The sequence below is a fragment of the Amphiprion ocellaris genome, chromosome 8 (assembly GCF_022539595.1).
Source record: "Amphiprion ocellaris isolate individual 3 ecotype Okinawa chromosome 8, ASM2253959v1, whole genome shotgun sequence".
Lineage (NCBI taxonomy): Eukaryota > Metazoa > Chordata > Actinopteri > Pomacentridae > Amphiprion > Amphiprion ocellaris.
In genome coordinates this window covers 15,016,210-15,030,524 of record NC_072773.1, presented here as the reverse complement: position 1 = coordinate 15,030,524, position 14,315 = coordinate 15,016,210, and the positions used below count along the sequence as shown (strand labels likewise).

At 41.4% G+C, this 14,315-nt stretch overlaps 1 protein-coding gene across 1 annotated transcript; it reads left to right on the top strand.

Annotated features, from left to right (window-relative positions):
• The first annotated feature begins 271 nt into the window (after positions 1 to 271).
• LOC111578166 (Krueppel-like factor 15) lies at positions 272 to 13,538 on the top strand. The gene is made up of 3 exons (XM_023284795.3): positions 272 to 489; positions 2,259 to 3,851; positions 10,521 to 13,538. Exons 2-3 carry the CDS (start codon positions 2,341 to 2,343, stop codon positions 10,696 to 10,698), a joined length of 1,689 nt encoding a protein of 562 aa, XP_023140563.1. The 5' UTR covers positions 272 to 489; positions 2,259 to 2,340; the 3' UTR covers positions 10,699 to 13,538.
• The last annotated feature ends 777 nt before the right edge of the window (positions 13,539 to 14,315 follow it).

Genomic DNA, 14,315 nt, shown 5'->3' with positions numbered 1-14,315 from the left:
CTCTCTGGAAGGGCAATGAGGACATTAAACAGATGTAAATGAAGCACCACAGTGTACAAGACTACTTGACACATGTACGGTGGTTTCATCGGGACTCACTAACACACACCCTCCCTCCTGTCCTCACTATGATCCTCACACACACACCTTCTTTCCACTGACGCCAAACCCTCAGGCCGGCCTCCCTTCACACGAAGCCAATTGCGGCGCGCCGAGCAGGCGAGCCTTCATGAGCCGATCCCCTGATTTGACTGGTGTACCAAACCCAACTCCGATCATGTGACGGTTAAGCGAACTACCAACCTTCCAGAGCGAGGGAGAGAGAGAGAGAAAGAGAGAGCGATAGTGTTTGTGAGAGAGAAAGTGTGTGGAGGCTTACCGTGCGGTGGAGTTATATTGCCATTACGCACTGTTACGCACCGAGACATACTTCCAGGAGTAGAGCGCTGAGCGTAAAGGAGCGGGATTTTGGATTCCTTTGGTATACAGGTGAGTGCATAAGAGGCGTGATTTACTACTAGATGCTTGTTTATTTGTGACTGACTTTCTGTTTGCATGTGGAGTAGATTTGGAACTGTGGCTCTGCTGAGTGAAAAGAAAAATACATTCAAAATCTCTGCATGTGCAATCAAATATACTTCATGCGTCATGCTGCTGTCCGTACGATTTAAAAAAAGAGAGAAAAAACCTTGTAAAATCCCTGTGCCGCATATCATGTTTGCGGCATTGTTGAGTTAATATCTATATCACGTAAAACTAATCCTGGGACTGTGGTCTGACTAGCTGTCACAGCCTGCAGTGTTAAACATGCCATAAATGCCGAGAAAACCTCAGGCAGCGTGGGTTAGACCGAGAGCGCATCACGCTGTCAAAGCCTGTTTGATGTTTCACGGCTGCAGGGTTACTGCAGGGCAAATGACTTAAGACTTACACATGCCAAGGTGCTCCCAAACTCTCATCCCAAACTTTTTTTTTTCTTTCCATGAGGTATCGCCTAGAGCAGCAGCTGCAGACCCCCAGCCCATCCATGCCATATGATGTTTCCCATATCTGAGTCGAAATTTTGGCCTCAGACCACAAATTACATAGCAACACTGGAGATGGGGAACAATGAACATAAGCCTTAAACGTCCTGCGATGGTGACGGTCTGATTAAAAGCCATTAAACTAACAATCGAATTAAACGATTCATTTTACTGGAGTCACTTGGAACCTCTTCCAGGACCCCTGGAGGTCCTCCTACTTCACTTTGGAGATGGCTGCTTTTTTTGAATGTTACAGAAGAGGGCGCACAATCATTTTGTGTCTATTTTTTTTTTTTTTTTTTTTTTGTTCATGCAATAAGCACATGTGGCCTTTTAAGGTTTTAAAGGGGATTTTAGAGTCACGTTTAATCATCATAAGCCACTCATTGCATAGAAGGTCATTTGATAATATCTAGTATTTTTAATCCATGTAAATGTCGATGTGTTGTTTGTGGGCTGTTTGATGCATAAAAATAGACACTAAATCCTTCACTCATGAGTGAAACACTCATATGCAAAACTGTGCCTTTGGTGTGCTGTAGGAAGTCTTTAGATTAATATACCACTATATGTGTGTATTCATTTAAGTCATGTAGCACTGCAGTTGCTTTCTCATTCACACTGAGCTGTATTAAAGACGACGAGGGAGAAATAAATAGAAACACACCGTTAAATGACCATATGGCTTCAATGTTAGAAGTGGTGAGAAATGGGAACCCCTGATTCCACATGGTCAGTTTGAAGTCTGAACCAGCAGCTGTGGCGTCTACACACACACACACACACACACACACACACACACACACACACACACACAGTCTTCAAATTCCACTTCCTTCACAAGTGGTTGACTTTCCTTTGAAGTGCCATCAGCTGCAAGTCTCTTCAACAAGCAGCAGGTAGTGCATAGAGACCAAAAACCAAATGAAACTGTTTGGTCAGTGCGCTGGTTCAGTGTTGTTTTTATAGAAACTCGATGGACCAGCGTGTAAAACATTAACCTCAAAATTTAAGTTAGTCTGACTTTAGTCAGTGTTACTATAATGTCATTCAGAAGTTTGCTTGTTTTGTTCTTTTTTAGAATTATTGATCAGTCAACTACAGAAGCCTGTTACAAGCTCAGTTTAATTTAAGTCAGTCAGAGCAGGTGCCACAAGGTGGAGGTTGCTGTAATTTGGGCTTAACGTTCTTACATTGTCATAGCTGATAAACACAACTGTTCGTATTTTGCAGGAAGAAGAAGAAAAAAGTTTTCATTTACGTTCAGAACATCTTCAGAGCGGAGCAGAGTCAGCTGCCATTCATCTGCACAGGAATGGTGGATCACTTGCCGATTGGTGAGGAGACCTTCCTGTATTGTATCGGCTCCCCAAGGTCTGACTACAGCTGCCTCTGTCGCCTCCCTAATGATGGCATGTCACCAGGCATCATGGTAACGGACGCGTCCATCTACCACCAACACACCTACCAAGGGGTGACGCTGTCCTCCTCCCCTCGCCTGTCTGAGGACGACCTCAGTGACTCCTCCAGCCCTCGTTCATCCCTCTGCTCCAGCCCTGAGTCCTCATCACCAGTGTCGCGGCACATCCTCGGTTCCAGCTATGAAAGCAGGAGCAGCAGGAGCAGTGGGAGCTGCAGCTCCTCAGGAGGAGAGAGTCAAGACAGTCTGCTGGACCTCCTGCTCTCACAGACCTCCATTACCACCTCATTAAGCTCTAACGCCAGCAGCAGCTCTCTTTCTTCTCCTCTTTCATCCTCTCTTTGCCTCTCCTCCCCACCCTCATCTACCTCCTCGTCTCCCACTGCCCCATTTTTGCCCATGGGCCTGGCTTGGGAGTCCAAGAGGGAACAGCGGCTAAGTCTCCTCCAGCAACAGGCCAAAGAGGATTCTTATGAGTTTCCAGTCTTCCTTGATGAGCTGCAGGATCCTGCAGCACTCCTCTTTCAGCCCACTCTGGAGGAGATCGAGGAGTTCCTAGAAGAGAACATGGTGGTGACAGTGGAGAAAGAGGAGGAGGGGAGCGATGAGGCCATGTCACCTACGTCAGAGGATGCTGAGGCAGAAACATCAGGAACATTAGCAGCAGAACTTGTATCAGTGTCACAGAGCTCCGATCAGACTGTTCCTGTGGCTCATTCTTCCCTCTCCTCCTACACAGAGACCAAACATGCACTACATGCATCAGACATGGACAGCTCATCATCAACAGTGGATGCTAGCTGTGTTACTAGTTCTAACAGTTGTGCTGATGGGATCAAACAGGAGGACTGTGGATCATCATCAACCTCATCAGAAAGTACCGGTGCTGCCTCCAGTGTGCCTGTCATCCTGCAAATCCAGCCCATACAGATCAAACAAGAACCGAACCCCAATGCCATATCAGACGCTGTCCCCCAGCAGCCCCAGAAAGCCCAATCACCAGCAGCCCAGGCCCCGTCAGACATCAAAATCGCCCAGCTCCTGGTCAACATCCAGGGGCAGACCTTTGCCTTGGTGCCTCAGCTGCTTTCTCCAGCAAACGTTACTAGCTCAAGCAAAACCGGAAGCGCAACTTTGTCCAAATTTGTCCGGATCGCGCCGGTGCCCATTGCAGCTAAACCCACTGGGTTCGGAGAGGGCGGGTTAGGCGGAGGTTCGGCTGCAGGGGTGCTTGCTGGAGGTCAGAGGTACCAAAAGAGCACAGTAGCAGACCTGATTAAAATGCACAAGTGCTCTTTTCCTGGCTGTAATAAGATGTACACCAAGAGCAGCCACCTGAAAGCCCATCTGAGGAGGCACACAGGGGAGAAGCCATTCGCCTGCACATGGCCTGGTTGTGGATGGAGGTGAGCAGAAGTTTCTTCATATTACATCCAAATGTTGGAGTCATTCATGAGTCAACAGAGATATTAACCATCAGCCTGACAGAGGAAAAAAAATTGAATTACATCAGAACATTCTTGCTGTCTAGATTTACAGACATTGCACCTTAGTTCTGCACAGATAATAAGCAGGATTATCAGCTTCTGCTCTATTTGAGTCCATAAGCACACACTTGAAGGCAACACAAATGCCACTGATAATGTGTAGACTTTAAGAAATGTGCAGAATGCTACATGTAATGTTGGGTTATTGCAGACAAAAGTGTCACTCTTAGAATTTTTATCTACCAAGTGCAATGGCATGAAACTGTCTGTTGTCTTGTTTTACTAATCACTGGAAATATGCTGGAAGATTTTCATCCTTTTCAGGTGTCCTTTACCTTTGAGTGTCTTTGATATCACCACTTTTCTGCAAAACAACAAAAATAGTTTTTCGAGAGAAACATTTTATAAGGAAATGAATATGTGTTAAATATACTTAGCAAGGATCCAGGTCAATCAGTTTAGATGATTTAAGGATGCGAGTGGGAGGAGAAATGGCCCATTTTCAAGGAAATAATACTCAGGATTATTAAAAATGGTTAGAATTAGTTCTTTTCTACATGCTGTGTGTTCCTATTATCTGTGTGTTTTTGTACCATGGTAAAGCTGTAGATTAGATAGAGTGCCTTTTGAAGTTGTCTGCATGCAGACTTTGTCCCCTGTTAGTTATTCCATTTGTTTGCTCACTGTCTGCAACCACTTCACACACATTCTGCTGCACAGATACACTGGACTCTTACAGAATCAAGTTCAGTTTCCCCTTGAGACGCTTTTAAATCCAAGATGCATATTTATAGTCTACTTTGCCAGAAACTGGTATAATTAGTTTTTTTCCGCCCTTTAATCATTGCCTTGATCTAAGTAAGAAAATCCGCTTTGAATTCTTCGATCCAAAGTACAAATGCCAACTTTTGACCTGCTGGTCAATGAATTCTGCCTCTGTACATACAGTTTATTGCTCAAGGGCACATATAGAGTCATATGTGTGTGTGTGTGTGTGTGTGTGCATGTGTGTGTGTATTTTTCAGCACATGGACAGAGGCAGGGTTATGTTAGGGCGAGTGCTCTGGTTAAGGTTAAATAGTGATAAGGACTTCAGTGACAGGATAAAGTTATAATTAGGTTTTGGCTGGAGCAAAGAAAATAATGCAAATGTGCATGTGTTAATGGTTGCATGTGTGTGTATAAAAAACAAGTGAATCAGATAAGTTTGATCCAACTCAGCAGACTGGTCCAGTGTTTGTTCTGCCTGCAAACACTGTGTTCTGCAAGGAACACCTGCAGGCTTTTAAAATCCTCCAGAGCTGACACTTTTTTTTTTTTTTTTGCAACATGGATTATGTCTTGGACTACATTCATGTTTTTACAAGCAGGTTATGTAATATCAAGTTATCCTGGTCTATCTCTCAGTACACACATTTTTTTTCAGGCTTGCCTGAGACAAGCACATTGTTTTTCTCATTAAGAAGAGGAAATACGCTATCGTTCAAAAGTTTGGGGTCACCCAGACATTTTCATGTTTTCCATGAAAACTCACACTTTTATTCATGTGCTAACATAGTTGCACAAGGGGTTTTCTAATCATCAATTAGCCTTTCAACACAATTAGCTACCACAATGTACCACTAGAGCACAGGAGTGATGGAAGCATGTCAGTGGTTTTGATCATCTGAGTGGACTCAGTGCATAAGAATATTTAATTGAGCTTCATGGAACTTGAAATTCAGTGGTGAATATTTGATACTATCATGCTGATTGTAGCTCAAATTTTGTTTCATCGAAGGACCATAGAATAGGATGAGCTGCAGCTTTACTGCAACGACCATAAGAGGATGTTTCACAGATGGGATGCATAATCCAAGATGGAAACAAGTTGATTAATCCGCTGACCATCTAAAATAGTAGCTATATTTCAGCCACATCAATTTATAATTATTACATTCAGTCAGGTAGCACATCCTGCTTGCTGTGTCTGTGCATTGTTGCTGATTTGTCCATAGATTGGTTCTGAGCAGGCTAAAAATTCGCACTGCACTCCTGTAGTTACACCCTTGTGCATAACTGTAGTTGCATTCTTGTGTTTTTATGCATTGCAGACACTGAGGACCATGCATTTCTTTAAATGACTTTAAACAAAAGTACCTCCAGTCCTGTCCAAGCTGCACCTCTAACATGGCAGAAGCAATTTACTGTATTATAAAGTTGCCCCTTCCCTTCTCCTCTCCCTCTGGACTGGGAAATGGTGGTTTAACTGAGGAGTCAGGCACCTCTTACCCTCTGTAACCTAAGAGCAGATCCATGTGTTGGCTCCTCTGAAGTAGAGAGGAGTGGTATTTCATTGGCTGCACTCTCACATAACTCAGTCAAAGTTATATTTCTTTCTTTTTTTTCTACTCTTTAAAGCTGTAGTTTATGGTTATGCTCATGTACGGATCTGTATGTTCAGATGAAGTCACATGTAAACACTTACAGGAACACACACACATACACACACACACGCACACACACACACACGGGCATGCAGTATTTTCAGCTCAGACTTGTATAGAGGCTTGTGAGGCTTGTGTTGAGCAGCTGGGCTTGAACCCAAAGTTTGCTGTAAAAACACTGCTGTGTATGTACTCGACATCTGTCATCAGGGCTGTGGCTTGTTGTCCTTGTCAGAGGATGCATTCATCAGTACAACAAAACAATACTGGGTGGTGAGGGAGCTGTCAGAGTTTAATGTAGCTTTAGATTTTGACACTTGGCGCTCAAAAGAGAGGAAAAGAACAAGGATGAGAGGGTACTTACGTTTTCAATCCATCACTCACAATGTGTAATTGAGCTGATCAGGAAACCGCCATCATCCCTGCTTCCCTTTTCCAGGGACGTCACCGAGGCTGTGGTTGTCTAGAAAGCGGCCGCCGTTGAGCTAGATAAATAACTTTGGAAAATCATTTCAGAGGAGGTTCATTGGCTTTGCGTGTGTATTGGTTTACATGCATTAATGTGCTCCTTCTTTGAACTTACACAGTTGAAGTTGGGCCACTCACAATCGCAGTGACACAGGGCTGTGAGCTTACAGGATAAAATAAAATCACATGCAGTGTGTTGCCTTGCTGCTATCTCTGTTACTGTAATTTTCCAGGTTTGTAACTAACGTGACCGCCACACCTTCTAGGCTGGATTTATATGCTCTGTCGGCTGCAGAGCTGACTTTAGGGACAAGCTAGAACAAAGCCTGTATATGTGTTTCCCACATCGCCCACACTATGTATACTATGTGTTGCACTGCAGCCACGCCAAGCCGCCCCAAGGACTTAAGGTGCAAAAAAACCACAATCCCAGGTGAAAAACACACTCTGGTGATCAACAGAAGTGCCCTCCACCCTCGCTGTTGTGAACTCACTGACCTTGCCCACAACCCCTGCAATGCATATAGAGCTGAGAAACCTTCCACAAGTGAGACTGGGAGGAGCAGTGAACCATACAGAGAGAGCTATAGCAAGAGGGGGCATGAGTCTGAGGCAGGTGGTGAGGCGGTGAGAGAAAACTGGCACATGATCACTCTTATCTCAAAAAAAAAAAAAGTAGATTTGAAGAACAGGATTGTGTATTTACATGTTCTGCTGAAAGATCCTGCCTGTTACAGTGTGTTATAGTTGGCCTCAGGCCCAGTCTGAGTCAGTAGAATAGCTGTACATTGTTTCTATCATGCCCCAGCTTGCTGGTGATGCACTGCAGCTTTGGAGTGTCATGTGTGTGCGCACGTTCATCCACAGATTAGCATAAGAACAGAATGCACAGTCACAGAGAGTACAGAATATAAATGAGGGATGTGTTTTTTTCTCTTCTTTTTGTCTGAATAATGACATGTTCGCGTTGTAGGTTAAGCAACCCAGCTAATCCCTTTAACCGTAAATGCTCTCAGATGTCATCAGATGACAAGTCATCACAAAGTCATTCTTGCTTCGGGGCTTTGGCCAGAATGTATTTCATGAATCTAAAGCTGCACTTGCAATATTTTTCTACCAACAATGGAGCCACTGACTGTGTGGAATGTAAAGGAGGTTCATTGAAGTGACAAACTAAAAGGAAATGATAATCTGACAGCAGTTTCCTTTGGCTCCATAGAACATGCTAACATCTTTTGGTTCACTTTCACTGCTGTTTGACAGCTGTTTATCGCACAAATACTTAGATCAACCTACAGTCGCTACCTGCCCAGCACCAGACAGACACATTTAGCGGCTTGCTGGTGAACAAAGGGGAGCATGTAGTAGCTAAAAAGACAGGTCTTTTGGTGGACAACAAAATAGAAGTAATATAAGAATAAATATTGGATTTAAATCTCAGGTGAGCAGAGACACAACTTCCAAATGGAGGTTAATGTTGCTCTGTGAATGCTAGATAGACAATGTGTAATACCAGCTTTGTAAGATGATCATTTATCCGTGTTATTCTGGTACAAGTGTGCAAGTCTCTGATATGCACACGAATCAGTTAGAAAAATTGCTAAATATCCCTATAGTTGGTCTATATAGTAATGATTCTGTTTATGTGATAAATTTAGGTAAACTACCATATATACTACTGTTCAAAAGTTTGGGGTCACTCAGACAATTTCATGTTTTCCATGAAAACTCACACTTTTATTCATGTTCTAACATAACTGCACAAGGGTTTTCTAATCATCAATTAGCCTTTCAACACCATTAGCTAACACAATGTAGCATTAGAACACAGGAGTGATGGTTGCTGGAAATGTTCCTCTGTACCTCTATGGAGATATTCCATTAAAAATCAGCTGTTTCCAGCTAGAATAGTCATTTACCACATTAACAATGTCTAGACTGTATTTCTGATTCATTTAATGTTGTTGTCATTGAAAAAAACTGCTTTTCTTTCAAAAACAAGGACATTTCTAAGTGACCTCAAAATTTTGAACGGTAATGTTAAGTTACGTCTGACCTATTCTTTCCATGGCTACTGACAGAAAACAAATTTCTGGCATGTATCATTAAGCACTTTGTTTAACCTTATATAGTACGGTAGTTGATCATGTGTTAATTTGTGATTTCAGCCTGTTGTGTTGCCCCCAAGTGACTAAGAAGTAATTTATTATAGTAGAGTTAACACATGATTGTAAAACTAGTATTTCTCCAGGATCCAGGATTTACTCTTTAATCTATTGTAGAATGATCATATTGAGTTGTTACAAAAGAATAATTTATCTTGTTGCCCTACTTGTAAATACACATTGAATCACGTTACAGCATCCAGGCCGTATTCCATCTGAAACTTTGGAAGTTTTCTAGCAGTGTCAGTAGAGGAGATAATACTGTATACAAGACTTCTTTAAGTTGATGACTTCTATGGATCTAGCGATGGCAGAGTTGGCTGATGATATCAGATATTCGTAGTGCCCAGATGATGGTCCTACTGACTTTGGTGATCCTCTGACATTTCCTCACATGCCATCATGATGGTCATGTATTTTTTTAGCTTTGGGTGAGACGCTGAACAAAGTAATGGCTTTTCAAAAAAAATTTGTCCAGGTTTTTTTCAGCAGCATGAACTGAATTCTTCAGTTTCTGACCAAACCTGCAAAACTAGTCTCAGAGATCATCTGCTATATCTAGTGCTAACTATACACATAAACATGGTAAATATTGTAAATGCTAAGGCTGCTTGCTGCTTCTTTATAGTTTTGTTCCAGTGGTGACTGATTGCATGTGCTATTTGGAGTACTATATGAGATTATATGACATCCTCAGGTGAAAAACATCTCAGCATCATCCACATGAGTCATCAGTGTTTGTTTAAAGGTTCTTGGTTTTTCATTTTACACAGCTCAGCTGTATAATCTCTGTCAGGTATTATCCTTTTACTACTGGGTCATTAAAATGATGAATAGCCCAGTTGTGTAATCCATGTCTAGAGTGGAAATGCTTTGAAATAACTGTGAGGGACATCTTTACATCTCTGTGAATTATCACCTTCCTGCCTTCAGCCTGTTGCTGCTACTGGAAATGTGCCAGGAAATCAATCTGTGCTACAGATTAATCTGAACTTAATGGCTTTACTTATACATACAGATACACAGCAAGGTATACTGGCACTACTTTATCATCCACTTAACCCGTTGCGGTCATGATGCCCAAGCTGGCTGTGGCCCATAGAAACCAAAGCAGAGTAGGCCAGGAATAGACCAGGCTTGGGTCTGCAGTGCCCATGTGTTGAGTTAAATTTGGGATGGCTCTCTATCTTCTCAGAGAAGTCACCAGGCAATACGCATGCACGCCATCACACCTCTCAGATTACCCTCACATAAAACAGCGTGACATTACTTTTATGTTGTTTGGCAGCTTAAAGCATGAGTGCATCCATTACTTTTATCAAGGAAGTGGTGTACACAAAATGACTGGTAATTAATGCACTGAGACACAGTTTGTTAAATTTCAGTGCTTTCATCACTGACTGTTGACCGACAACTGCAGCTAAGGGACAGAATTCTAAATTTGCAATTAGTTAGTGGGGAATTGTTATAGAAACATGCTTAATGTTGTGTAAAATCAAATAAATCACATTCTGGGTTTCCGTCAACAGGTTCTCCCGATCAGACGAGCTGTCCCGACACCGCCGCTCCCACTCCGGAGTGAAACCATACCAGTGCATCGTCTGCGAGAAGAAGTTTGCCCGCAGTGATCACCTGTCGAAACACCTCAAAGTCCACCGCTTTCCACGAAGCAGCAGGACAGGACGCTCTGCAAACGGACCCCTCTGACCCCGCTCTGACAGACTGACGCTAAACGGGGAGGAAGGAGGGGGAGGGGAGTGACTCTGTGGTTGTATGTGTGTGTGCGTGTGTGTGTGTGTGTGTGTGTGTGTGTGTGTGTGACGAAAGGCCGAGGAGGGGATGGTGTGGAGGGGTGACAGTCCAAACAGCCTTTAAAGCAGCCTGTGCAGGACTCCTTTTTGCCCGTGTGTGTTTATGTGCGTGACGCACATTCATGGTACTGTGATAATTTATTGGGTGACGAGGAAAAGACTGTAAAAACAAAACTAAAACAGAAAACTGTTACTTGACACAGCACCCTCACAGGTGGAATAAGCTTCTTGTATATTACAACTTTATTCTCAAATCTTTTCTAATCTCATTTGAAGAAAGATTTGCTATTCAGAGTATTTTTACACTTTTAAGTGTGTTTTATCGCTAAAGTGAAAAGCCTTATATCAGCAAAGGTTATAACACTGGGGGGTCTGCTACTATTTAAAACCCCCATTTCATTTTCTTTCTTTTTTTTTTTTTTTTACTTCCCTGGAGCCAAAGGTTGTTTGAGAGTAATATGAGCAAAATTTGTTGCTTAATGGCTTGAATTTAATTTGTTGCCCAGCAACAAAAGCTTACTGGACATAGTATTAGGAAGCAGTGGGGGGATTGGTGCCTTGGTTTAATTCATCCTTCACAAATGGCAGAGTAAAAAATGCACCAACATTCCTTTAGTTTTGACTGAGTCTCTTTTGTTGCCTTTGATTATGGTTAGAGGAAAAACTGTAGTGACCTCAAACACAAGAAAAAAGCTCAAGTTTATGTTGAATTACGCCTCACAAACAAAGATCATGACACGATGTAATTTGCACTGGCACACATGACATTTTTGGCTGTCTGCCTGTGAGGAGAATTTGGAATATTATGTGTAGTTGTACTGACGCTGTCTTTGATTCATCTGGTCAAAAGACTGTTTATCAGAATAAGTGTCATTTTTGTGGCCTTTTCTGAATCAAAGCAGATGGCCATGCAGCTACATTCAAAAATGATCCAGAAAATAATTCAGGCTAAGGTTGGTGATACGTCACAACTCCCATTTATCATTTATGACTTCATGTAACTTTATTTACTTCATATCACTGCAGAGGCAGTGGGACAGACTGGAATCAGTGTGAATCGTTTTTTCCCTTGTCTTGCCACACAAGACAGAAAATTAAATAATTTGCAAATCAAATTTAGACTGACGTTTTTCTACTGGAATTGTGAGCTGCAAACACCAAATAACAGAACTATCTCAGATTACCAAGATAAATGCATTACTTTGAGGCTGTGTAACATTTGCGGAACAATTTACCATCATTGTTGTCTGAAGCACAAGTAGCTCAATATTTGTCTTTGATGAGGTTGTCTGGCATGAGGTCATTTTTGCTCCACCTGCAGGTCGCTAAAGTACAAGCTGAGGACCCTTTAAAATGACCCCTAAAACAGCCATCACTGATCTGATCTGCTTCAAACTTGACGCTGCGCATTTTAGGGTCTCTGCTGATACACCTGACAAGTCTGGGGTGGATCGGATTTAATTGTGTTGAGATATACATAGAAAGAACACACACACAGAGAGAGGGAGGAACAACGATTCCTTCATTTATTAGTGAGATGAATATTCCATGTCCTCCTTCAAAGGTTACATGTACTCACTTAAAATATGGAAGATTTATTGCAAGCTTAAAGAAGCAGAACGAGGCAATGTTATCCCTGCTTCATTTTTCTAAGAGCAAAAGTGATTAAACAACATCTCATATTTAACTGGAATTATGTGTACTTGCTATCTATTTGCTGAAACTGGAATTTGTGTGCGAATACAACATCAAATAATACATACAAAGTGAACTGTTAGGAGTCCTTTTCATTTACTTTGGTCTGATCCCAGACAGATTGTTACAGCATACTTGTCATCGGTAATAGAAAATTGAAAATCATCCAAGAAGCACTATAGAATCACACATCTGTTGCCACAAAATATGACGTCTTTGCCTTGTACTGTCAGGGATCAGCGACTGTTAAGCTTTTTGTCGTATCACATTTACCTGTACAGAATGCTTTAGTATGTCAATCTGCATTTCAGTTGAATTAAACCAAATGAGTCATGGGAGGGACAGCAGGTGCTGCACAGCTGCTGCACTCAGAGATGGATCGCTGTGCCATAAAGCCAAGAATCAGCTGACAACATTCAGTATTGAAATGGGCAAAAAAAAATAATGTTAAGAATTGGAATTGTGTTGTTTTTTGAAAATGTTGATGATTTGCATATATGCGCTTTGATTGACAAACCGTTTGGAGTGTTCGGTACACAGCCCCTGACGCTGTTATCTCTGTCAGCCATTCCTTCCATGCAATCAGAAGAAACCCTCTTCTGAATGAGTGTCATCGGCGATCCCACGAATGTATGTAAATACTGTATATGCATCAGAAAGGAAAACTGAGCTATTCTTCTAGTGATTTCTGTGATTGCAAAGATTTTTAAAAATGTAAAGTGTACAGAACATGATAATTCAAATGTACTGTGTAAAAAGACGGTAACGTATTTTTTTTGTCAGGTGTTTACACAGCACATTGCTAAATAGGCTCATGAAATGTTTCATGATACATCTATTATTCTTCAAAAGCTTCCTTACTGCCACTTATTTTAGCAGGTGCAATTTTCAGTATAGTATATTGTATCATGAAACATGTGATAAGTTGTTTGGAAATGTGTTCTGTTCTCACTTAACACAAAAAGAGTTGCTAAAAAATGTTATATTTTTGCTTTTGTTCTACTATGTAAAACACATTTACAATAAAAATCTTAAAACCAACCACCTTTGATGACTGATCAAAATAATATGTCAGGCATTCCAACTCCCGCTTTACATTACTGCCATCAGGTGTCCTCAGGTTGACTTCAGTGATTCGGATGGTATGGTACACATATCAGATTCAAGCCAAGTTCATGAAAAACTAATCTGAAGCTTTATAAATTACAAATGTTTAGTTTTGACTGTGTTACATGAGATTATCATAGAAAGAATGACATGAAAGGCAGCAATACAGTACAAAGAAACATTTCAGTCCACTACTATGAATGAATTAAGGTGCAGAACAGCCATAGGCGACACTTATAGAATAACGATAAATGCTAAAATGTAATTACAAACACAAGTAGACAGGTTTTGCAAACAGTTATCTTGGCCTACAGTTTGGAAAAATCAGTTAACCATCACAAACTACTGGTTGCCAGTAAAACCCTTGAGTTTGCAATTGAAAAGAAGTTAGCTTATGAATTAAACCTCTTCATTTGTAAGAGAATAAATGTGATGGATCATCTTTCAAAAGCTGCATGACTCACTTCGTTAGAGCATTTTCCCCAATGTGAAACCTAATAATCTCAACAGATCTCCATTGTAGCACATACTTACAGCTATGAATGATATTATCAAAGTTTCATAACACTGTAAACTAGCTAATTACAAAAGAAATGAACACACTGAAACCACCAGACACATTTAAACCAACCCAGCCACAACACCACTATGAATAAATGTGTGCACAGATTTACAGTAGCATATAATGTGCAATTATTATGTGAGAAATGT